The sequence below is a fragment of the Magnolia sinica genome, chromosome 13 (assembly GCF_029962835.1).
Source record: "Magnolia sinica isolate HGM2019 chromosome 13, MsV1, whole genome shotgun sequence".
NCBI classification, from domain to species: Eukaryota; Viridiplantae; Streptophyta; class Magnoliopsida; order Magnoliales; family Magnoliaceae; genus Magnolia; species Magnolia sinica.
Window position 1 is genome coordinate 20,636,663 of NC_080585.1, and position 27,651 is coordinate 20,664,313.

Genomic DNA, 27,651 nt, shown 5'->3' on the forward strand with positions numbered 1-27,651 from the left:
TAGCATCCTAGAAAATATTTAAGATTGGATGATTCTAACATTTCCATCAATGGCCTCAAAAACGCGACTGATGAAATGCTCCGTTTCAAAGCAAAAGAATAAATGATCAAAGCGATTAAATATTTGGATTGTGCTTTGTTCTTCCGCATTCAAGAGAGGGCTATCATATAAACGGTTTGGATCTTTTTTTGGTCTTCCTCACCCAAGAAAGGGCTATTCTATAATGGAAATCGCTGTGGATCTTTACTCTGGTTTTGCAGCCCATGTGCGGCCGGGCGAGGAGCAGCTAAAACTTGTACTGAGCATTAATCAGGCTAAATTTCAGACTGGCCCCACCAATTTAGTATATGGGCCTATTAACTCTAAAAATAAACCTTTTGTGACGGAAGGGATTACGTAATGAGGTCCATCACCATCTTTCTCAAGGATAACTAATCTAGATCCACATGGCTCTTTGTATTCCTCACAAAATTTCTCCAAATCCGTAGGAGAAAAAATAGAAATAATTTATAATAAATTCGAAAATAAATTAATTTATAATAAAAATGAAATTATAATCTTTTAAATAATGAGTTCAAACCTAGACAAAGTTTTAGACTCTAACTCTAAACTCTAAACTCCTTAAAAACATGACTTACCATAGATAATGAACTTACTATTTATGTACTATCACTATTTCTAATAGACTTCGTGATTTTCAGTCAAAAATAATAAGTGTCCAATTGACGTAGCCACGTTATTCTCCTAATTTTTCTAAGCTTCTCCTAATTTTTCTAAGTTTATGATCAAATTAAAACTTACTATTTATAGTAAAAATTTTTTAAAAAATGGACTTTTGATCATCAATGATGGAATCTCACAAATCCGGCTTAGTGGGTCGGTTAGCTAAAGTAGCTTCTCCTATCCAAAATCATATATAATATGACGAAAGACTTATTCCAGTTTGCAAGATGCAACTGACATCCTGATCATTTCCGCCTCCAATCACGCCTTCAGCCCCATCTTTGCCATGAAAGTGTCCACAACTCACTCCACATCATTTTTTCAGCACAGATCAGTCTTTTACAAATCAAGATTCAAAATCATGACCGGATTGGGACCCTTTCCTCAATGTAGGCGAAGTTGTTGTACATCATCCAGACCTCACCAGATGGGCCACCACCATGCATTTTGAATAAATCAAGAATGTGTTGTCTAGCAGCCTCACTAAGTGAACTATGGAGGTGACTGCCATTGTTAAAGAACATAAGCTTCATCAATTCCCCCGCAAGGTGCACATGCGAAGCATGTGGCAACAGGGACCGTTAATCTGGTGAGGTACGGTGTGGATGGGCCATGGGCCAAAAATTACAGCTATCGAACAACTCTGACCATCCAGCTCTGAGTTTTAATGTTTCAACTATTCCCTAATTGCAGGTCACTTTCCAATGACTATGACAATCTATACCGCTCATCTTATTTTTGTGACATGGCCTACCGACATGACGGCCCACCTAAACAACTGTTTCAAACACCACATGTTCACCTTGGTATTTAAAGGTGGAGATGAAATCAGGTGAAAATGGAAGAAGAATCACAGCCTGGGCACATTGGGTGTTCCAATCAGCTCCAGTGTCCCAACCAGTTTATCTGGTGAGGCCCACTGTTAGATGGGCCGTATCCCAAATTCTCCTTGGCGTCAACTAACTTAACTGTCTTATGTTTGCTCTGTAAATGGACAGTTTTAAGCCATTGCCCCACCCCCAACAGTCAACAATCCAACAACTCTATGATTACTACTTTCAGATAGGAAGCCTTTGCAATTTTATCCATAAAAATAGGGGCCCACCAGATTAACAGTTCTGATCATAGACGAGTCGGAAAAACAAACAAACAAACTAACTAACAAACAAACGAACCACAGTATGCAAAACTAGCATATGTCCTTTGAGCTGTGCCATTTCCACCCAATGAGCAGGATAAAAGAAGCAGAATGCTACGACAATCAACCAACAGTCCACATTCAATATACAAGTGTGGCCTGATGATCAGACGAGATTGATTTTTGGGCCAGCTAACATATGCAATCAAGTCTACTTAGGCAGGTAGACTTCTCTCGTTTAGCAATAAACTCGAGAACAGCAACAATGTAGCATTTCGGATTCAGCCAACATCATGGATGAAGCGGACCGGTTTTTTCTTTCTTGGGTGGAAGAGAAGGCAGGCTCGTCAGTTCGTCTAAAAACACCTGCACTACGTTAACAAACATTTCCAGCAGTCTCTACAATCACAATCACTGCTGAAAGAAAAGAAAAGGAGAGAGGTACTGAGAATGACAGGAAGAAGAAACTACTCACTTGTCATTCTTATGTGGTGAGTATAGGAGGCAGGTACTTGGCTTTGGTGCCGAGAACGCGAGCCTTGGTATCAGGGAAGAACTTTGTACCCGGCAGCTCTGTGACGTCTCCTGAACTAGTGACCCCAACTGGGTAGCTGAGCAGGTGACCCGGGAGGTCATTATCAAGCGTCTTGCTTGTATAGAGATCCCAGTACTTCTCTGCGATGTTGTTCACCTTCTGAATGCACTCCATGCTCTGAGGCTGGATGAAAGTGTCGTCGAGCATGCCGAGGTGTTCGTACCACAATGCCATCCGGAACCCATGGATCTGTCCACGGGCGGGCTCCCTGGCCGCCAGATGGTATGGCTGGTATGCTCCCATGGCTATCTCAGAGTCCCTCGCGCCATCCATCGACCTCTGATTGATGTTTGCGGACCCAATGATTATGTATTCATCATCGACTGCAACCAACAAATACGGAAGTTAAGATACAACCACTTTTAATCAAAGACAGGCTCGCCGGTGTTTAAGAATTCCAATCTGGCCGAGTTGAACGGATTGGGAAATGGTGCCAATCTAAATTGCTTTTAAAACTGGCAAAGCAATGACTGTGTAATCCAAAACCACATCTTGAGCTTTTTAAACTAAAAAAACTTGATCGAGTAACAGAATTTGGAGTTCACTCAGATTCGGGGCTATGAAATTCTTGTTTAGTTGATTTCAATCTGGTCCAACGACAAGGAAACCCGATTTTCGAAAGAAAGAAAAAACAAAAAAGTATGCCTTGCAATAATAATTTTTTTTTATTTTAAAGAAGGAATATTTGGGATTTTGAAAAGGACTTTCGAATTATTTATTTGCTCTAAATATATAGGTTTATTAATCCCACAGGTATATAACCCATCCCACTTCATTCCAGCTCATGTGCCAAGATAGCATACATGTGCAATATCCAAACAGTCCATCATAAGGCCCCATATTTAGATGCCTCTGCGCAAAAATCAAGCCATTCCACTTATGAAACAACCATATGCCTAAAACAAGTTCTTTCGGATGTCCATTTGTTTTTATACAAAGGAAATCGACCGTACTGACCTCGACGTTTGGGTCAATTACCTAGAAAGCTATGATATTCCATATATCCTAAGAGTGATCTTCTGACAACTTTTGAAGATTGTTTCAGACAAAAATGCCCTTGTCCTTGGTTCAGGAGTTGTACGGTCCTGGAGTGAAGTAGAAGTCACCTGTTGCTCCAATGCCCGAGAAAGCGACAGATCAACTACTCCCCCTGCCGCCAGCCAATGCTGTTTCTCGGTGGTCGCTTGGACCCACCACCATGTATGTGTTTCATCCATGTCGTCTAGATATTTTTCCAGATCATTTAATGGTATGAGACCAAAAAAAAGCTATATCCCAATCGTAAGTGGACCACATTATAGGAAACAATGTTGAATGAGCGTCATAGACCATTAAAATGATCCCCCTCATTTTTCGGATCAAGCATTAAAATGATCCATCGTAGAACATGTAACAACCGCGACCCATATAACATGAGAACCACAATACATATGGGCCCACATTGTATATGGGTCGTTGAACGTGGATGCCAACCACGATCCATCTATCGTGACAACCATGACCCCTAGTTGTCATGGACAATGGGGGTGTGAGTGGTTCAAACGCACAATGAATCGTTGTTGTATATTGCATGGAATATGGTTGACAAGCAAGATCCATATACAGTGTCAACCACGACTCATGTAACATGATAACCACGACCCACATCAGGTGACAACCACGATCTGTGTAACATGCAAACCACGACCCATATAACATGACAACTACGATCCGTAACAACATTCAGGCCATGATCCTTATATAGTCACAATCACAAGCCATGTAACCGGATAACCATGATACAAGGTTATGGGCCAAACAAGTTGAGCCTTCCACAGGGCAATACACGGCATGGATTATGGAAGGCTCGGTGCTTATGTATTCCATCCATGCGGTCCATAATCCATAATCCTTTCCTTTTATAATCCACATCGGCCATCCTTTTTAACGTGTCATTTTAGGGGTAAGGCCTAAATATCTGCCGATAAGGTGGATAGAAGTGGATACTGCCTAAGTTAGGACTTTTTGGGGCCACAGCAAGATAGCCAATAAAGTGGATGAATTGGTACAAACGGCTTGGTAGGAAATGAAGAAAACACGTTAAAAACCACAACCACGATCAAGGCAATATGACAACCACAATCCATATAACATGGCAACTACAACCCATATAATATTACAATCATGACCCATATAACATAACAACTATGACATATGCAACATGGCAACTACGACCCATATAACATGAAAACCGTGACACTTATAACATTACAACCACGACTCCTATAACACAGTAACTTCCAGAAGAGAAGCCTAGTGATGCGCAAGACTCTGCAAGTTTCTTCCACTTAAGTTTACAAATGACGATATTATCATACTTTATTCCTTCCACTTCGGATTTAGCGCGACCCTTTAGAATCAGCGCCACATGCAATATGCAAGCCATGACCCATTCGATATTCATTGCACCATGATAAAATTTACATGACAACCATGACCCATATTATATGACAACTACGACCCGTACAATATGACAACCATGACCCAAACAACATGATAACCACAACCATAATTACAACACAATATGAAGAAAAGTTCTTTTCAACGGCTACCCAGGGAGCTGAACAGCTTTGTAGAGACTGTCTTGTTTTAGCTTGATCAAAAACTCTGTTGAGGAGGCCAGGCTTAAATAAGACATTCTCTACAGACCTGTTCAGCTCGCTGGGTGCCCCATTGAAGAGAATTATTCTTCATGTTGTGTTGTAATTATGGTCGTGGTTGTCATGTTGTATGGGTCATGGTTGTCATGTAATATGGGTCGTGGTTGCTATGTTATATGGGGTCGTGCTAGTTTGTCATGAGGTATGGGTCATGGTTGTGATGCATTCTAGGAGGAGCAGGAAATCAGGTCAACCATGACCCATAGGCAATAGTTTTTCTGCTGGTTGGATGCTTGTTGAAATTATTAAGTTGCAAGAGTTCGTAAATTGTCTTCAGAACTTCCTATGAAGGACGTTGAGCTTCAAGAATATCGTTAACATCGTTGAGGAAAGAGAAGGCATCACCAATAAAGGAAAAACGCGATAGAGACTGGATAACTTCTTTGAATATCTCCTTCATTATTTTGATTTTAAGAGCAAAGAAATCCATGAATGCGTAAGGTGTTATAATAAATAAGGATTCTGCTTCGGATTGGCGTGGAGGTAATATAAAGCCCAAGTACCACTTTTATAGGCTGGTCATTCAATGGTCAAGACACTGATTCCGAAGGGTCGCGCTAATTCTAAACGGTCGCGCGGATTTCGAATGGTCGCGCTGATTCCCAACGGATTACGTGGAAGAAACGACACTAATTCCCAACGGATTACCTGGAAGAAACGACATTAATATGATTTCCTAAAAAAAGAAGGACATGGCGCCGATTTCGAAGGGTCGTGTTGAATCTGAAGAGAATGGTCGTGGATATGACGAACAATGGGTCGTGGTTGTCTTCAACAATGGATCGTGGTTAGCAACCACGACCCAGTGTGTATGACAACAATGACCCTGTTGTGTGATTGTAGTTCACATGCATGTTGGATTGTGGTTTTAATCTATGTTAGATCGTGGTTGTCATCCAACGTTGGATCGTGGATCGGAGGAAAACAGAATGACAACCACGATCCATATAACATAAGAACGATGACCCATATAACACGAGAACTACGACCCATATAATATGACAACCATTCATTTATTTTTTGTAGATCATTTTAAGGCTTGACCTAGGTTGCATTCTCACTTCTTTGGTCATTGTCAAAGTGCTGATTCCAAAGGGTCACACTGATTCTGAACGGTCACGCGAATTCTGAAGGGTCGCGCTGATTCCCAATGGATTACGTGGAAAAAATGACATTAATGTGATTTTCTGAAAAAAGAGGGATGTAACACTGATTCTGAAAGGTCGCACTGAATCTGAAGGGAATGGTCATGGGTATGACGAACAATGGGTTGTGGTTGCCTTCTACAATGGATTGTGGTTGGGAACCAAGACCCAGTGTGTATGAAAACAACGACCTTGTCGTGTGATCGTGGTTCACATGCACATTGGATCGTGGTTTTTATCCACGTTGGATCGTGGTTGCCATCCAACTCTGGATCGTGGATTGAAGGAAAACAGAATGGCAACCACGACCCATATAGTATGAGAACCACGACCCATATAACATGACAACTGTTCATTTATTTTTGTGTGATATGGGTCGTGGTTCTCATGTTATATGGGTCGTGGTTCTCGTGTGATATGGGTAGTGGTTTTCAGGTTACACGGGTCGTGGTTGCCAATCCGTTTTCTACCAATCCACGATCCAACGTTGGATGATAACCACGATCCAACGTGGATAAAAACAATGATCCAATGTGCATGTTGACCACGATCACTTGACAATCTTGTGGTTGTCATACACACAGGATTGTGCCCAACCATGACCCTATGTGTATGACAACAACGACTCATTGTTCGTCATATCCACGACCCTTCCCTTCAGAATTAACGCGATCCTTCGGAATCAGTGCCACACTCACTCTTTTTTAGGCAATCAAATTAATGTCGCTACTTCCTTGTAATATACTCGGAATTAGCACAACCCACCAGAATGTTTGACCAGCTTATAAAAGTGATACTTGAGTTTTAAATTACTTTCACAAGCCAATCCGAACCAGAATCCTATTGCAACACATTAAGCATTTATGGATTTTTTTGTTCTTTCAATTAAAATAATGGAGAAGATATTTGAAGAAGCCATCGAGTCCTTCTCGCGTTCTTCCTTTATAGGTGATCCCTCCCTTTCCTCAGGGATGTTGACAATCTTCCTGAAGATCAACAGCCTTCACAAGAAATTCAGAAGACACATTCTCAAAAGATTTTTTCAGCTCGTTGGGTGCCCGTTGAAGAGAACTGTTCTTCATATTGTAACTATGGTCGTGTTTGTCAACAGCTTTAGCTGCTCTTCTGGTAGTGGCAGAAGTGAGAGTGCAGCTTTAGCTTCTCTTCTGGCGGTGACAGAAGTGAGAGTGCAGCGTTAGCTTCTCTTCTGGCAGTGACTGTGTTATATGGGTCATTGTTTCCCCTGGAGTCGTGGTTATTAAAGCAAGACATTCTCAACAGAGTTTTTTAGCTCGCTGGGTGCCCATTGAAGAGAACTGTTATTCATATTGTATTATAATTATGGTCGTGAAGGAAAACTCTGTAGCTCAATGACAGAAGTGCTTGTCATGGATCGTAGTTGTCATGCAATATGGGGTCGTGGTTCTCATGTGATATGGGTCGTGTTTGTAATGGGTCGTCATTTCCATTGGTCGTGGTTGTCATTATATATGGGTCGTAATTTTCATATTAAATGTGTCGAAGTTGTCATTACATATGGGTCATTGTTGTCATGTTAAATGGTTCGTGGATATGACACTTTTCCTAATGATGTGATATAAATGATTATTATATTTAAACAAAATTTATGATACATGGTGAAAATATGATTCCTTGTTAGATGAATGGAATGGATCCCATATAAACATATTCCCACTCTACTATTTATTTGACATCCCAACTGTACTCGGTGGCCCACAGACCACCGAGCACCAGCCACACGAGCTCTGGATCTGGCTGATATTTGGGCCCTAAAATGAAACAACAAAAAAGGATGGGCGGCGTGGGCCCAAAAAGTCCTAGCCTGAAAAGTTTCAACTGCGGGTTCCATTGTCACGCATTTTTCCTATTATGTGACCCGCACGAGCTTTGGATCAGGCTGATATTTGGGCCCTAGCCCTAAAATGACACGACAAAAAAGATGGGCGGCATGGATTATACACATACAACAATGTGGCAACCACGACCCAGGCAACATGATTCCTTATCAAATGGAAGGGCGGCCCTGTTTATTGGTTTGTGGGTTCCAGTAGATATGGCTCGTTCAAGTCATGTTATATGAGTCGTTGTTTGCATGTTAGAAGGGTCGTGATTATCAGATGACATGGGTCGTTATTCATATGACTAATGGGTTGTGGTTGACATTTTGCATGCATCATCTGTCATGTTTGTAATGGATCATGGTTATCATCTATATTGGATCGTTGTTGACAACCACGACCCTAAGTGAAAGCACGACCCATTGACATGACAACCATGATCCATGTATCATGAAAACCACGACCTATTGTTAAGTACATTATTTTCAACTTTGGGTCGTGGTTCAATTGCATAATAGTTCGTGATTATCATCCACATTGGGTCATGGTTGACATGATACATGGGTCATGACTGTCATTATATATAGCTCGTGGTTGTAATGTTGTATAGGGCGTGGTTGTCATGAAATATGGATCCTGAATGGAATGATAGATGGGTCGTGGTTGTCGTGTTATATGAATCATGGTTGTCGTGTTATATGGGTCGTGCTTGACTTGTAGCATTAATTGTAGTTGTCAGTTGATATGGGTTCGTGGTTGTTATGTTATACTAGTCGTGGTTGTCGTGCTGCATGGGTTGTGGTTGGCATTTTGCATGCATCGTGGCTGTTATATTGGTAATGGATCATGGTTATCATCCGTATTGGATCGTTGTTGATAACCATGGCACTGAGAGAAACACGACCTATACAACATGACAACCACGATCCATATGTCACGAAAACTACGACCTATTATTATGTACAATATTTCCATCTTTGTGTCGTGATTCAAATGCACAAAGATTTGTGATTATCATCCACATTGGGTCGTGATTAACATGATACATGGTTCGTGACTGTCATTGTATATGGGTCATGGTTGTAATGTTGTATATGGGTCGTGGTTGTCATAATATATCGACCTTGAATGGAATGATATATGGGTCGTTGTTGTCGTGTTATATGGGTCGTGGTATACATGAAGCAATGTTTGTAGTTGATATGAGTTGTTGTTGTCATGTTAAATTGGTTGTGGTTCACAGTTGTAATGGATTGTGGTTGTCTTTGAGGTTGGATAGTCGTTGACAACCACGACCTTATGAGAAACACGACCTATACAACATAACAATCATGATCCATATGTCATGACAACCACGACCCACTATTAAGTTCACAATTTTCTCTCTGGTCGTGGTTCAAATGCACAACGGATCGTGGTTATCATCCACATTGGATCATGGTTAATATGCACCAAGGTTCATGAATCAATAAGTATATTACAGTTCACATTACATTATCACAAACAATAAAATATTAAAAAAAATCAAAATAAAAAGTCATCATCAGCTTAGGCTCAGCCTGCAGGGACAAAAGTGCATCGACACCGATTGTGATCTATTTATTTGCATCTCAAGCATCTGGGTGCTGGTCTATCTTCTCCCTTGAATGTAATTCGAACCTTTTTCTGTCTTCTAGCAGATCTTCTCATTTCTGGAGGCTTCATATTCTCACATAAAGCCTTTAATTCGTCTGTAATGTTCCATTGTATCTTGTTAAGTACTCGGTAAACTAACTCTAGGTATGTTTTACGATATGTTTCATTGAATTAGAATGGGGAGCAGTATTTGTACATATCAAGCTGATACTTATTACAAGCCGCTAACACATGAATATAAGGCAACAACATTTTTCCAAACTCACCGCACGTGCACTTCATTTTTCTTAGCTTCACTACATCGGTCATTCCCCATGCGGTCACTTGGAACTCATCTGCTGAAATCGCGATACACTGTGTCTTTCGCACTTCTGAGTGATAAAGTTCAGACAATCTTTTTTTTGCCTAAGGAGTTAAAATTTTCTTGCAAGACAAGCTTCGTCTCGTCGGCGGAGGAAGAAGTTTTGGATTTTACTCCTTATTGATTCAAAAAGTTTCGTAATGGGGTACTCTCGTACATCTACGAACAGCTCATTCATGCTTTCAACGATGTTGGTAGTTACAATGTTATACCTTATGTCAGGAAAGAAAACGGATGCCCATCTTTCCTTTTCTATACCATTAAGGAACTGATATGTTGTGTGATTCAACATTTGAATGCATCGCATCATCTCCCAAAACGTGGATGTCTGGTATGTGTTAATAGCACCCTAAAAGTATTTCCTCATAGAATTATCCGAACATGCCTTCTTCATGTTTCTAAGAATATGATGAGCACAATATCCATGGATCGCATATGGAAAAATGTTAGGGACTTCATTGACCAACCCTTTATAACGATCTGACACTACAACTAGTCCTGGAAGAATCTTGATTGCTTTAGAAAAAATTCCAAGGAACCACCTCCAACTACTATTATTCTCGGATTCTCTGATCCCATATGCCATAGGGAGGATGTGATTATTTCCATCCAATGCAATAACCATGAAGAAAATACGCTTATACCTTCCTATTAAATGTGTCGCATCAACACATAAGACCCTCCAAATATGTAAATGTAGGCTTTTGATGCACTGTCCAATTGTAATAAAGCATCGTTCAAAACTTTTTGTTTCGTCATTCACCTGTAACTTTGTCACAATCTCGAAATTGGTCTTTCTCAACTTGTGAAGATAGGCCAGAAGCTTATTATAAGAACCCTTGTAAGATCCTAAGACTTGTTCCGTTGCAATCTCTTTACCTTTCTACACTTTCTCGTAGTTGATCTCAACCCTGCATATCTCACTCATACGTTATTGAATTTCTTTTAGTGTGCAAATCAGTCCCAAACTCATACGACTAATACCAAATTCACTACTTATCAAATTGGGGGCTTGGTGATGATCTCTTCCCTTCCTCTTTGAGGTTACTATATCACGACCGTCATCCATGATCGTTGACTTAGGGTGGCGTATCGCCTCAAATGACATGCTACATATATGCTTTAAGTTGTAAGTCTTTATCTTGAACATCCCTTTACCATCCAACTTTGAAGCATGCATCCTCTAACTATAATTTTCTATAATACACCTAATCATATATCTCAGCTTGGTAGACTTCAAGACCTTATACTGAAACTTGTGGCGCATTGTATATTTACATAGAAAATGTTGTAATCGACCTTTGTCCTTAAACACTTGCCTGACAGACATTTCGATTGGATCTTCCACAAATTCCGGATATCCTTGATGATCTAAATTGACAAAAGCTTCATCAGATGGAGCAAAGACAATATACAATGATATAGGAATATCTTCATTTTCTTCATACACCGGTATGGGTAAATTTAAGTTTATAGGCTGCGGATTGACTTGCATGGATGGATCAACAGACGGATCATTGACAGATGGGATTTGGAGATTGCACTGGTCAGCTGTTCCTTGAAATTGATCGTTACTTGAAGGGCTACATATATTGCTGTCATCATTCCCTAGATCATGATGTGTATCGTTACATGAAAGGCCGCTTATATTGGAATTGTTGACTCCTCGATCGTGATATCATTACTTGAAGGACGATGTATATTGGAATCATTGACTATCCGATCATTGCTTAAAGGCTGCGAATGAAGAGACGATAGGTTTGAATGTGAAGTATAATCTATGTTGTTATCCTCAGCGAAAGGACAACGTCTCACTTTCTCTACATACAATGCTATTTGTGTTGAAAGAGTCCCACAGAATAACATATATGGTTCGAGATCTTCATTGTCTTTGATTATATGTGGGCGGAGGAATCCATGTAGTGCATCACCGTATACAACTTTAATTATCAAATCGAATTCATCCGATGCAGTCTTCGTAATCTAATGCATTTTATCTATGAGTTGTCGATATGTAATATCATCACTTACAACAATTATCTTTGAGTCTCCATCATCGTAGGTAAACACTCTCTTGTCATGTACATTCTCTCCGTCATAATAACATAATATAGGCCTACGACCCATACTCTTCAAATATTGGTTAATCTGTGAAAAAAATTGAATGGGTACAACTTGTCAGGAATGCATGATACTGGTTGTCATCTTATATGGGTCGTGGTTATCATCCACATTGGTTCGTGGTTGTCATCCACCTTGAGTCGTGGTTGTCAATTGATATGGGTCGTGGTTCTCATGTTACATGGGTCGTGGTTGTCAGGTATATGGATCGTGGTTGGCAACCACGTTCTATAACCCATATACAACAACATTCCATTGTTCATCAAAACTACCATCCAAGTGGATGACAACCACGATCACACGACATGGTCGTGGTTGTCATACACACTGGGTGGTGGTTCCTAACCAAGATCCATTGTGGATGACAACAACGATCCATTGCTCGTCATATCCATGACCCATTCGGTAATAGCGTCACATTCCTTTTCAGGAAATCACATTCATTTCACTATTTCCTTATAATCCTGAAAAACGATATTCCTAACATCGAAAAATTAATAATCGAATGACATCCTAATCACATTAACCACTCATTCACCAGCCTATAAAAGTGGTACTTGGGTTTTAAATTACTTTCATAAGCCAATCCGAACCAGAATCTTTATTACAACACCTTAAGCATTCATGGATTTCTTTGCTCTTTCAACCAAAATAATGGATGAGATATTCAAAGAAGGCATCAAGTCCTTCTCGCGTTCTTCCTTTATGGGTGATCCCTTCCCTTTCCTCAGGGATGTTGACGATCTTCCTGAAGATCAATGGCCTCCAAAGAAAATTCTGAAGACAATTTCAAAACTTCGACAACTCGGAGATAATTTCTCTGAGGTAGACAGAGAAATTGAGCAGTGTTGTTCCGCTTGGTCTCACGAGCAGGACTTTAATGAGAAAAGGTTGCACTAGATCGAGAGGTATAACGCGGCAAATGAAGCGAAGCTCAGACCGCTAAAAGATTTGAAGACCTCAAATTGGCCCACCTGTAGCTCATATCCAGTCACTATTCTTCTTCCTTGTCCTATTATTCTTGTAATTAAACGAATGTTTACTTATTGATTTTATAGTCATCTTGCGAAGTTCACGTATAATGTAATTTTCGGGTGCAATAGAATATCATATAGGGTCATGGTGAGGGTCATGATTGTCATGTGGTAAGGGTCGTGGTTGTAAGGGCCACGTTAAAGTCCTAACTCGTTGGCCCTACTATGTTGCATCGTGGTTGACATGTTATATGGGTTGTGGTTGACACGTTATATGGGTCATGGTTGACATGTTATATAGGTGTCGTGATTGACAACCACGAACCACTCGAAGGGTCGTGGTTTTCAACCGAAATGGGTCGTGGTTCACAAGGCAGTGAAAGGCACGATCCTTATAACATGACGACCATGACCCATCTGACATAACAACCATGACCCATAACATCTGCCAACCACAACCCATGCAACATGATGACCACGACTCATGTGCATGTGAAAAGTATGATCCTTATAACATGACAACCAAGAACCAATGTGTATGGGAACCACGATCCTTCGTCTGGGTCGTGGTTTTTAATACGTGAAGGGTTGTGGTTGTCACTATTGGTGGTCGAGGTTTGATTTCTTGGAGGGTGGAAGGTTTGAAAACTTGAAGTCGTGATTTTCTACTATCGGTGGTGGAGGTTTGATTGAGGTGTGCCCTACAGTAGGATCCCTTCACGTGATAAGAACCTTCTCAACTCTGATCTTCCTTTACCTTATCAAAATGTCTATAAAAAAATAAAATACGCACCTCGTAGTGGAAGAGAATTTCAGCCAAGGACAAATAACGTCCCTCTCTGGCAGTTGGTCCCTAGATTTTCATTTTTTTATAAAAACGAAAGAAGAATAAGAAGTTCTGTAAAAGGTGCATGTGAAAGGGGACATTCGGTCCTTCCAAGCTCATATATTCTTCCGTATTCTCTGGGGGAGAACGGATTGGCTACTCCCCCTGTCACCAGCCATAGGCCTAACCATGACGTATGTGTTTCATTCATTCCGTTCATCTGTTTTTACAGTGAAAGGCACGATCGTTCATCTGTTTTGATATATCATTTTAGTGCTTAATCCCAAAAATGAGAGGGATCATTTTAATGGTCTACGATGCTCATTCAACACTATTTCCTATAGTGTGGTCCACGTGATTGGGATATAGCTCATTTTTGGTCTCATACCATTAAATGATCTGGAAAAATATATGGACCATATGGATGAAACACATATATGGGGGTGGGTCCTAGCAACCACCGAGAACTAGCCATTAGCTGGCGGCAGGGGGAGTAGCCGATCCATTGCTTTCTCGGGCGTTGGAGCAGCAGGTGACTTCTACTTCACTCCAGGACTGTACAACTCCTGAACCAAGGACAAAGGCATTTTCGTCCGAAACAATCTTCAAAAGTTGTCAGAAAATAACTCTTAGGATATACGGAATGTCATAGCTTTCTAGGTAATTTACACAAACTGTGAGGTTAGTACGGTGAATTTCCCTTCATACAATGTAGCCACCTGATGAGTGGACCAGACTGACTTTTACACTAGGGAATCCAGATGGAAGGGCCAACAAGGTGGACAGCTTGGATGTTCACTACAAGTGCCAGTATAGCACATGTGCTGCCACATGGATGGCCTGAGCAACACAAAGCATGCAGGATTAGAAAACCTCCTCTAGACATTATCAGGAGCAACTCAGTACATTTTGAGCAGAATGTGGTTTATTTATATTACAATATAAATCAATTTGCAAAAGTTGGTCTTAACCCAGAAATCAATCTTTCAATTTTCAGGTTCATTTCAACGAAATCAATGACAGATCCACTCATTTTATGGATGCCAAAGTCTGGACTTGATACTAGAGCCTGGCCAGATTGAGTCGACTCGGCTCAGTTCTCAGTCGGTGGCATTTTTGGATATTGATAATAAATCAAGAGGGATTTCAATCATTGTTGGACTAGAATAAATTCCATTCTATCATTGAAAAATCAGGTCCATATCAATAGTAAAAATTATCGTGGAGTAGTGAAGTGAGAAAATATAGTGTGGTTGAATTTTCATCTCCAACAACGGCAATGTATTCCCAAATGAAAGGCAATCCAAATGGTAAAAGTTATTGTCTTCCATGAGATTTGAAGAGAAAATTGTTACTTTGTAGTCATGTTAAACTACCCCAGGAATTCAGCCATGTCGACTTGATTTGGATACGCTCCGAGTACCCAGTTCAAATCCAACTTAAAGAAAAACAAGGTGAAAACAGCTGACACTACTTAAAATCAGCAGGTTTTTCATTGACTCAAACAAAATATGAAACCATAACTCATCGGACTCGAGTCATGATATATTATTAAAGTTGAGTGGCAGGGAAATTGCATACCTATCAACATCTTGGCATGAACATATATCATGAATCGCCTGGCCCGCTGAGCTCTACTATAATCAGAATTGGCCTTTGGTTCCTCCTGCGGAGTATACTCCCCCTCCTTCTTAACCTCACGGTTCGCAAGACAAAAAAACGTGAAACAATCCTTGGGGTTTGCCTCAGGTTCCTCCTGCGGAGTATACTCCCCCTCCTTCTTAACCTCACGGTTCGCAAGACAAAAAAACGTCAAATAATCCCTGGGGTTTGCCTCAAGCCCCTTCGCACGTAGGGCCTCAGCGATGTCGGTATACATCATCTCCATTGTCCTTCTCTGCCAATCTAATATCGCTTGCACAGAAGCAGACCCTGGCAACCCCTCAGGCCACATTGGAATCACAACATAAACGGTAAACCGCTCTCCAGCTTCAATTTTACTGACAATCTTTAGTGATAGCTCCTTGGGAATGATATGCAATGCACCAATATCTTCAACCTTGATGCCGTCTGCTTTCCACCCAAAGGAACTGCCAAGGAAATACTGGTTTTCAATGTAGATAAAATCCTTCGCTCGGCGGATGGCATGTATATAAGCATCTTGAATGCTCCGATCAATGATGTTATCCTTTCCGCTAACAAGCCCAGCTCTAGCTGCATCCTCTGGTGTCTCAGGGAAGCCGAAAGCAGCTCCTCCGTCAATAGAACGGAATAACTGCACATTCCATGTTTCTCTGTCTTCAGGGAACATGACAGGAGATGGGGTGATGATGATATCAGAAAGAGATCTGAGCTCGAGAAGCAGGCCCTTCCCACCTCGCTTCCTCCATCGCTGCTCAAAATTGAACAAGACGTCCCAAGCAATGGGTCCTTCGAGCCGGCAATGAATGTCATGCCAGGGCTCTCTCGGACCACCTTTTTTGATTGAAGCACCAGTGAAATTGGCTTGATGGAAATCATCACGGTGGGCTGTGTCCAAGGTCCTGAAAAGAGAATGAAACTGTGTATCATATCTCCCATCGCAAAGATCGATACCCCCGACATAACTCACAATCCTCCTCTGCTGTGACCCTTTGATAGGCATCTCACTGTCTACCACTACAATCTTTTGATGATGAGTGAACATGGTAGAGATCTGCAGGTCCTGAATTATGCTTCCTCCATCATCAGGATTTCGTGGGCAGAGAACACAGTGAACTTCCGTCCCTTCAAAGTATTTTGCAGTTTCTTCATCATGGGTGGCCATCAACCCATCCTTCTTTAGTAAAGGCACAGAGGTTCTGTCATCCCACACAAGCATCAGAACTCTAACACCTTCGTTGGCTTTATTCTTGAGGAGCTCTCCGAGCGTCACATCCCCTCCCGGCTTCTGCCTCCAAGAGTCCCTTATCAAGGTGATCTCGGTGTACACAGACCATCCTGTGATGTAAATCAAGTGTTTCGCATTTGTAATCGCATCAAAAACATCCTCCCAGCATCTGTGAGGCTCATAATACTTTCCATCAGCAAGAGGGATTTTTGGTATGAAGTTGTCAGGGACGTGGGCATCTTGGTACAGAGAGACTTTGCATCCCTGCCTCTGAGGGAAGAACGTGTAAGGGACGCCAGGGAATTTCGGACTTCTGATCCCCCGTGCCCAGTTGCGATCACATGAAATATCAAAATATTGTAGTTTCACATGGATCTTAGCACCTCCACCTATAGGCTCACGGTCTTTATTCAAGATCTCCAGCCATTGATCGATTACCTCTCCATTTAGGAGTTCTTCGACGGGAATGTAAGCTCTTCCAATCAGTGTTGCTCCAATCGGATTATCATCTTTGACGGTGAAGATAACATAAGCGGCCAAATGGGCACAATAGATGTGAAAAAATTCGTGCCATCGAGGGTTAGAAGGTTCGTTTTCGATGATTCGGGTTTGGCCAACTCTAGCTTTTTCTAGATTGACAGTCGCATACACTTTGGCAGTCCCTTTGCCAACGCCAACAGTCTCCTTGATGTTTTCCACGATCTATAAAAAGGATTTACAGGTGTAAACTAAATGCGAAAGAAAAGAAAAAGTAGCAAAGAAAACTAATTAAGAAGCACTGAAGTTTTTTTTTTTTTCAAAAATGGCGCTTCATTGATGTATGGAAGTAATTATAAAATTTCAGGTTTCCCCAACAGAAAAAGGACCAGGGGAAACCTATCATAATGCTAAACATCGAGGAAGCCGGCAAAAAAAAAAAACCAAAACAAAAGGAGGGAACCACACTACCCCGCCTCTAACGCTCCTTGATCGCCCCAGGCCCACCTTATCCAGGAAAGGAGGCCTCTGATCCGAGAAGGGAGGTCAGAAAATTGGCCAAAATAGACGGACACGTGGTTCTCGCTACCCAGGCGCGGCAAGGCATTTGCTAGGGCATTCCTTTCCTTAAATATGTGGGAAAACACTATCTGACCCCTTCTCTTTAGCCTGTTGATCCTGCAGATCCAGTAACTCCACTTCCAACCCGACTGGGAGATCCCATTCAATACCTTCACAATCTACTGCGAGTCAAACTCGATTATAACTCGATTGAGGCCCCAAGAGAGGTAAAAAACCAGCCCATCATGCACCGCCCAGAGCTCTGCGTAGGAGTTGGACCCGACACCATAACACATCGAGAAAGCGAAGATGAAATACCCCCTTGTCTCCTCTACAAACCACACCACCACTTGCTGAACCTAGGTTGTTTCTGGAGGACCCATCCACGTTCACCTTCACACATTGACTACGACTTGTTCCACTTCATCACCTCCGAGCGGATGATCGGACTAGCCCTTACAAGGGGACCTGCTGACTGAATAGGTTGCCGCACCAGCAACGTTACTCTGCTGCGAGAAGGAGCCAGCAGGTACCGCACCAACAGGGGACCCGCTGGCAGGAGGGCCGCTGATGCATGACATCCACTAGCGGACCCACGCCAACAGAGTAGCGATTGAGGTGGGCTTCCCATTGAAATGAGCTGCGTTTCTGGACTTCCAGACCTCCCACAGTAGAAAACCAGGGGCCAAATTTCGAACTTGGGAAACCTTGCTGCCGACTGTAGACACCCCACCCAGGCTAGCATATTAAGAGAACGAGGACAATCCGAAAACCTTGATCATATCCTAAACCTAACCCTAATCCCAATCTAAACCATAACCTCAACCTAAAACCTAAATCCAGCCTAATTAACCTTAGCCCGAACCTCAGCCCAAACCCTAAACCCAATCTAACCTTAGCTTAAAACCTGATCCAAACCCTAAACCATCACCCAAGCCAGAGCATACATGTGAATCAGTACAAACCCTGAAAATACACCTAACCATTTAAGCCCAAAAGCCCGAAAGAAGACTTCTGGACGAGCCAGAACACCAAAGAAAGGCCACTGACTAGAGCCCAGGATAAACCCATCCTGGGAGGTAGTCAGACTACCGTGGTCGGTAATCGGACTGCCACCCCAAAACGGACAGGTGTCCCCTCTGGGCAACAACTATCTCTCATCCCAAAGTCAACTTTTATATGGATTTACCCCCTACCTCACCTTATTTACCATTTTACCTACCTCCAAGAGCCTATTAGAGCATCCCATATAGCATCCCTCTCTCCTCAACCAATCTCAAGTTGTCATGTCAGCTTTTACCCCTCACAAACCTAACAATTAGCACAATGCCATCCCATAAGGCTATAAATAGCCCTCTCCTTTTCACATTTCACACAACAATAATCCAAGAGAGAGAGATAAAGAGAGGGAGAGAGAGGAAAAGATTGAGGGTGAGAAGGAAGCTTCAAGCCTCCAAGATCTGATTTTTCAGCTACCCCTTAGCCTCCTCCCGACCATCTCAATCTCATAGTCTAGCTCGGATTGATCATGGTGTAGTCTATGTTCTAGTTAACTTAAGATCAAGCCAAAGATCTTTTTCATTTTGTTTACATATAAGCATTCATCATAACATTTCTTCCCTTCTCAACCCCCCTACTTCTCTAGATCACATGTGAACGTATGTTCTGTGACTTGCCGTACATCGGATCTTGTCACATCAGAAATTCTTAGCAATTTAGTTCACTTTTCTTTACTTTTTCATAGCATCATTACATCCGCCTTCTAGACACATCCTTGGATGTATGCTTTGTGTCTTGTCAAAATCTTAGATCCTACCACATCAGAAATCCACGTGTGCCTAGTCCTACTCCACTCACATCATTCATCCTTTGAGATTCCCCTATCACACCAAGTAGAGACCGTACATTTGTATGTGTAGAGAGGGTGCCTAACACCTTCTCTCTTTGTAACCAAGGTCCCTTACCCGAAATCCCAGATCGCATACCAGGAGTCACTTTAAGGTAAGAGAATCTTCGAATTTCTCTAAACCTTACATATTCTGCAGGTTCTAGCCGACTGCGGGATTTTGAGATTAAGTGGCTAGTGGTGACTCCAAAATTACAATTAAGATTACACCCCCACATAAAAGACAACAAAAATCGCCTAAAGTGTGGGTGCCGATCTCCTAGCGTTCACAGAATGACGACTCCACTAGGGATTTCCTAGACACACTAGTTGAAACTCGACTCGAAAGTGTGCGGTATTCAAATCTCAAAGGACATTCTTCATGCATTGCATTCATAAAACAAAAATAAATAAATAATCTTTGGCTTACACTTGTTTAGGCATCAATCCGAGCCATGACTACCCAATCTTGTGCAGCTATGGCTACCCATGAAGAAGAGCTGGCAGCTCGGCCAGCTCCTGAAACATCGGCACCAGTACCGACACCAACACTGGCATCGACACCAATGCTGGCACCTCCGGCAACTCCCACAGACTCGCCAGCTACTGCAACCATGAATGAGATGGCTCAAAATCTCAAGGTATTGTAAGAAATATTGCTTTGCCTAGTACCAGGCACCATACCAAGCATGCAGGCAACATAGTCAAGTATTCAAAACAACTCAATCCCACAAACTCCCTTTGCTCTTTCTCTTATTCCTCCAGTAAAGCTTGTTCTTCCTTTCCCTATAGAATCAGCACAAGATTAACAACAACATACAAATGGGAGCAACTCTCCCACACATCTTCTAATACATTACTCAGCACATCTCCCCGAAAATGGGAACAACAATCAACTTACAACACAAACTCTCCCTAAGGGGAGTCACAGATAAGAATTGGTGGATGCCCACGAATGGGGCCAGTTTCGAGTCCAACTTACTCCCCCTAACGGGAGTCACATTCTGGATTTGATAGATATCCCAAGCGAGAGCCATTTCCTTACATCACATCCTCCCCTAAAAGGGAGCGGAATTCAATTTCACTTACCTCCCGCCACTGGGAGTCCATCTTCGTTCCAACAACCCTCACTCTCGGAAACTAGAGGGTCGAAGAAATTAAACCTTATGAGGAGGAAACAACCCAAGCTTTGCAGCAAGGGGCAAGATACCTGTAGCCCAACAGATCAGAAATCGAGGAGTTGTGGGAACAATTACAAATGGTGCAAAATCAGCTACAAAGGCAGCAAGGAGTGGATCATCCATCCACTAAATTCAGGGATTTATGTTCCTTTCCGGATGCAAGGGTACCTCAAAACTTTGAGGTACCGAAATTTAAGAGATACGACAGTAGTGGCTGCTCCATAACACATTTAAAATCCTTTTGTGGGGAACTCAATGTGATAGCTGGGAATGATGGGGCCTTGATACGGCTTTTCTAGAAATCCCTTAAGGGTAATGCTTTGGATTAGTATACATCACTGGACAACCATCAAATCAAGACTTGAGAAAGACTTTCTTAGGCATTTATTGACAGATTCTCCTATAATCTGAACATGGCTTCGAGAAGAGCAGATCTAGCTTCCTTGAGGCAGAAAACTGACGACTCGTTGTCTGCATATGTGGGACTATGGCGAGCCATGGCCGCCCGGATGAGAAATCCCATCGATGATGAGGAACAAATATCTATGATTGTCCATTCAGCAAATCCAAACATCTCCAGATATCTGATTTCATACCCATATATGAACTTCTCCCAACTCATTCGAGCTGGGGAATAGGTAGAAGCCGGGATAAGAGCCGGAACCATCTCCCCATGGCTGTAACAGGTTTTGAGAGGTATACCTATCACATTTGGAAGGAGCCGCTTTTTTGCTAATAGCTGAAGCCCTTTTTCGTTCATGTGGCCTAGACACCTGTGCCACATGTCGATAGCTGAATCTTTCACTGTGTTCGACCCACCCTTGTACATATTGACACTTGCCTTGTAAAGGGTGCAATACTTCTTTCCTATGACTGTGATTAATGAACCCTTGATGAGCTTCCACTGCCCACCAACAAATTAGCTTTCATAGCCATCATCATCCAACCTTCCCGTCGACATTAAGTTAAGGCGAAGGTATATAATGTGCCTCACATCCCTGAGAACTAATGTGTAGCCCACATCGGTCTTCACACAAATATTACTGACCCCTACGATCTTTGATATGCCAGAAGTTTTCATTTTCATGGTCCCATAATCACCTGACTTATGGGAAGAAATCCCTGCGTGTAGACGCATGAAACAAGACTTTCGAGTCAATTACCCAGCCGATGTCTTGACTCATAGCCGTGAGGTAAACATCATGATCTCCTGAAAGAATAACTACAATGTCACCATCTGAAATGACCACAGTGAAATTTAATTCATTTTTCTTCTCCTTTCCTTTTCCTTTCTTGTCATTCTTTTTACGACATTCATGCTTATAGTGTCCCTTCTTACCACAATTTCAGCATTTAACATCTTTCCTGGTACTTGACTTGCCTTTTGATTTATCTCGGATCTTCCCGCTCTTTCTGTTCTTTTCTCTCCCTCGTTCTTGTGTCACAAGGGCCTCTTGCTGAGTAGACCCTTGAGACTTCCTCTTTATCACCTCATTGAAGAGACAGCTAGTTACCTATTCCATGGACACCTTTCCGTTTAGTGCAGAGTTATTCAAAGACACCACCAATATCTCACAACTATCATGTAATGAGCTAAGTAATAGTAAAGCATGTAGTTCATTGTCTATGACCATCTTCATAGCGAAGAGCTGGTTCAATATATTGCTGACCTCATTCATGTGCTCAGCCATAAAACCACCATCTTTGAACTTAAGATTCATAAGTCGTCTTATTAGAAAAATCTTATTGCCGGTGGTCATCCTCTCACACAACCCTTACAATTTCAGCCATATGCTAGCGGCTGAGGTCTCTGTAGACACATGGTGGAATACAGAATCATCCAACCATTGTCTAATAAACCCTGCTGCCTTCCGGTCTAATTTCTTCCAATTATTATCTGTCATATCCTTTGTTTTTGCTGATATGACTAAGATTGAAGCATATAAGTCCTTGCAATAAAGCAAGTCCTCCATCTTAGCCTTCCATATGGTCCAGTTAGAACCATTAAGACTGATCATCCTTGATGAGCCACCTTCCATAATTCAAAACCGATCCCACTCCGTTCAATAAACCTGTACGCTTTAATACCACTTTGTTGGGGACCGTTGCACAAAACCTTAAGATCTAGCCTCCCCAAAACACTAGAATTATGGGATAATAAAGCAATGAAATAAATCAAAGCATAAATCACATGACACAAGAGATTTTTATGTGGAAAATCCTCAAAAATGTAAAAACCACGGGACCTCGTCCAGATCAACAATCCACTATGAAGTAGAACATTACAACCGATCACAAGCACACCTCACTTAGATCAAATCTTCTTCACTCATGCAAGAGTAGATAAACAATAAGAGAATAAAGAAAAGCAGAGAGATCTCACCGATCACGAGGACGTAAAGCGCTGAGATGTCAAGTACATAGTAGATCACCTCTATAAGAAGAACCTCCCTTCCACAAGCTTTCTCTCTCTTTCTCTCTCTCTCTCTCACATTTGATAGCCATAAACCCTTTAGCAAACCCTTGCAAAGCTTTAGGAAACTCTCTTGCATGCCCTAGAACGGTCCTAGGGACTCCTATTTATAGTTTAAACAACTCCCTTTCGCACCTCTGAGAAAATCGCCTCAAATTTACGCAGTCCGCACAAAATTCGGATATGAATCTACATAACCTCGACTAGTCGAGCGGCCCATTCGATCGGTCGAGCACCTCCCTCGACTGGTTGAGTACCTCGAAATCCCAAACCAATTTGTTCATTGGACTTTGAGTCAAGCCAGGACTCGACTGGTTGAGCACCACCCTCAACCGGTAGAGTAGCCCACTCGACCAGTCGAGTAGCACGGTAAAACACATTTGATTTACATCATATTGTCCAATCTCTCCTCTGAACTGAGGAGAAAAACCCCATCACGTCCTTCCCCAAAGGAGTTCTTCCAACAATCAACCTAAGTTATGCTAGATACACAAAGATACCGATCCCTCTGTATCCGCATAACTCAAAACTAAACTGTCACTCTTATATTTATTATGAGAATTTTCATATTCTAAAATCATGGGAACTTGTTTTTAAGCCAGTTCAAGAAGACTAAAACAAAGTGTCTAGGAGAACAGTTTTAGTCTATGCTGGTGAATGGAAGCCCACCCTAGCAAGCAGGAAAGAAGCGGCTCTTCCCACAGGGGAGTAAATTTCTACCATCACATTATTGACTGGTGAAGGATAAATGATCAGTTTCAGGATTCTGAGTCATAAGATTGACCTTCCCTCTCAACTCAGGGTGAGGTAAGGAATTCAATCAAATGATCATTGCTCAGCATCTTGGTTGTCCAAGAAACTATTTATTATTATGGGAAATCAGTGCATCAACATGCCAATCTGAGATCTTATATCAGTTTTGCTTGATCAAAAACATTATTTCTAAACTACAAAAAATTCCATCAAAAAGCAAAACCAACATTGGTTTTGTAGAAGATTTAGGAAGAAAATTTTCACCATCTCAACTCCAAGCAATCAAGATCTCATGAAATTGACAAATTCAAGCATGCAAAGAAGTAATGTAAAGAAACTAATATTATGAAACATACATACAATCCAAGAAAAGATACTAAAGATCCATCTTTCACTCTATAGCTATCAAACCAAGAGATGCGATCTTCCAATTGTGGATCCCTTACTACTATGTCAGATCGGATAAAATTGTCATCAGTGCTCACAAATCTACATTTTAAAATTCGCGTTATACATTTTCCTTGGACGAATATCCGCATTACACAAATTCAACAGAAAATGGGCATCACCATTATGAAACGGTAACAGGTATTATACGGGTAAAAAAAAATTTAAAATCGAAAGAAAACGTTGAAAACTTCCCAAAAAACATCACACATCCATTATACTAGTCACTATATTACACTTACTAAAAACTGGTTGAGTATTTTTCAAGAAGAACAAGAAAAAAAGGCGAAAAAGAAAGGGTAACACTTATTCCTGTTATAACGCCATTACCGGTGTCAATACACTGCTGCAATTCATGGAAAATAGACTGTCCATTACCCCTTCATCTCACAAAAATCAATTAACCTCACCAGCATAAGTACTAGGCGGTGAAAATTCAACACATCTAAAAATAAAAATTCAAAATCTCTAAATTCTTTCAAAATTCTACTCTCATTCATCTAATTTCCAGAAAACAAAATCACAATAACCCATCAAAGAACAGAATTCTGTCCCCTCGAGCTTTGCACGACGTACTTGGTTCTCAGTTCTAACAACCAAGTTCCCTGGTTTAGTAATCCAGACCGTTGGTCAGTTGCATCTCACCGTGGATTGACCATGCCCCAAAAATTTCCTAGAATTGGAGACATTAGCCGCCAATCAATGGTCTTTTCTTAGCTGGATATGGACCGCTACAGATCCTTTTTAAGCATCCATTTGTAGGCCAGACAAATCAAAAGGCTAGGATCAGCAGACCAACGGTCCAGATCACTGAACTTTGATCCCCACCTGTCAGACCTGAAAACTCGTGGATAAAAGCCTTGGATCGAGGATCATATCTGTATTTTACTGAAACTTTTTTTTTTTTAGCTTGTGTGTACACCCCACTGTCAGTTCACACGTCACCGTTAGCCGCCCCACCAGGGAATCGATACGAAGACCTCAGTGTTGAAACGAGGTATCTTTCACTCAGTCTGCCACTTGAGCTATGGATCAGGTGCAACACATTTCACATGTATAACCGTCCAGAAGGACTTCGTTGCACTACTGTATTACCAGACTTTAAAAAAAGGGGTGTGTCTATCAAAAAGAGTGGTGCTTCTTTTTCTTTTTATATTTTCTTCAACTGATACCTTGTGAAAGAACTTCGATACACAACCTCCGCCGCTTTTATGCGACGGTGCATTCGCTTCAAAGATCGTCACGTGAAGTGTCCCGTGCAGGAGAATCTGAGCCATCTATGATTGAAGAAGAGAGATCTAGACGGTTAGGATTACACAACGATCTGACCTTAGTAGAGTGACTTTAAGCGAGGATTTTGCAGAACTGAAGAAAATCTGATAGCTTGGAGTTAGAGGAAGAAAATTGAAGATATGGAGATATTGTGAAGGTAGCAGAGGTCTTCAGTTAAAGGAAGGAAAGAAGGAGATGGAGGGAAGGAAGATCCGAATGCGATGTATCGCGGCAGAAATGAAAAAGATAGATATGTACGTGTACCCGCGACGCCGATTAGGTACGTGTACCCGCGACACGGATTGGGTACTGGCCCCACCAGAACGGGAGCGAATTAGGTGTTACCCCGGTAACGTCTCTTAGTGGGTGTTATACCCTGACAGTGGGATCGACGTTAATGATTTTTTGTATATCCACGCCGTCCATCCGTTTTTTCAGCCCATTTTATTATGTTTTGGAAGTTTTAAGAGATCCAAATCTTAGGTGGACCGTACTACAGGAAACAGTGGTGATTGATGAATGTTTATATATCCACCCTGTCCATCCATTTTTACAAATCATTTTAGGTCGCGGTCCCAAATCTCACCCTAGATCCAAATCTCAGGTGGACCACACTACAGCAGGAAAAAGTAGTGATTGAGCGCCCACTATTAAAAACCACCTAGAGCCACCGTAATGTTTTTTTGCCATCCAACCTCCTGATAAAGTCAAACAGACCGGGATGAAAGTAAAATACAAAAATCGGCTTAATCCAAAACTTTTAAGGCTCGTGATAAGTTTTTAATGGTAAATCACTGTAATTTACTGTGGCATGGTCCACTTGAGGTCTGGATCTACTTAGTTGCTGGGATCAAATCCTAAAATGAGATGGAAAAACGGATGAACAGCATGGATATCCTGCACATTCATCAAGGCAGGCTCCATATGGCCAGGTAACACCCACTAACACACTCTCACACGCTCTATGCAAGCCCAACTAGGGGTGTACACGAACCGAGCTAGCTTTAGAGTTTAGGGTCTAGCTCGGTTAGCTTGCTCGTCTCGAAAAAGCTTTGAAGCTGAGTTCGAGCTGAGTTTGAGCTTGCCCCAACCCAACTTGACTCGGATCAAATCCAGCGCAAACTCGGCTCGACTCGATTTGAATTAGCTCAATTCGGTGAAGGGTATATATAAGCCATTCTTTAAAAAAAATTTTACTCTCATCCTTACTCAGTTACTCACTTTTCCTTACCAGAATGAACCCACTCCCGGCACCCCTTACCCGAACGAACCCTAGTCCCTTTCAATCTTCCTCCCTCTCTCTCTCTAGTCTCTCTCTCCTCTCTCAAGTCTCAACCCTCTCCCTCTTCCAGTTTCCCTCCTCTCTCAACCCACGTCCGGCACCACTCACCGCTCACCTCACCTAACCCGAGGTCTCCGCCTCTCCCTCTCTCCCTCTCTCAGCATGTCTGAGGCCCCGGCCCCCGAGCTCTCCCTCTCCCCGTCTAGTTGCCCGTTCAACTATCTGGCGCCCCTTGCTCAACTGTGATGCGGCCATTGCCCTGTCCAGTCGCCAGTAAGCCTCAACTCTCTGTCTTCGTTTTAAATTTTTATGGGTTTTCTGGCCATCCATTTTTTATTTGTGCAAGATCCGGGCTATTCATTAGGTGTGTCCATC

At 41.9% G+C, this 27,651-nt stretch overlaps 1 protein-coding gene across 5 annotated transcripts in view; it reads right to left on the reverse strand.

The window, feature by feature from the left end:
- The window catches only part of LOC131223152 (phospholipase D alpha 1), a 63,232-nt gene extending 37,007 nt beyond the window's left edge, over positions 1-26,225 (reverse strand). For 3 of the 5 annotated variants that reach the window (XM_058218469.1, XM_058218468.1, XM_058218467.1), the window contains exon 1: positions 25,908-26,196. In XM_058218469.1, the coding sequence (XP_058074452.1) occupies positions 25,908-25,999 (92 nt within the window). In that variant the 5' untranslated portion in view covers positions 26,000-26,196. Of the gene's footprint in view, positions 1-2,159; positions 2,780-15,657; positions 17,648-25,894 lie in introns of those variants that run through there. The other 2 variants (XM_058218466.1, XM_058218471.1) reach the window with 2 other exon arrangements.
- Between the last annotated feature and the right edge of the window lie 1,426 nt (positions 26,226-27,651).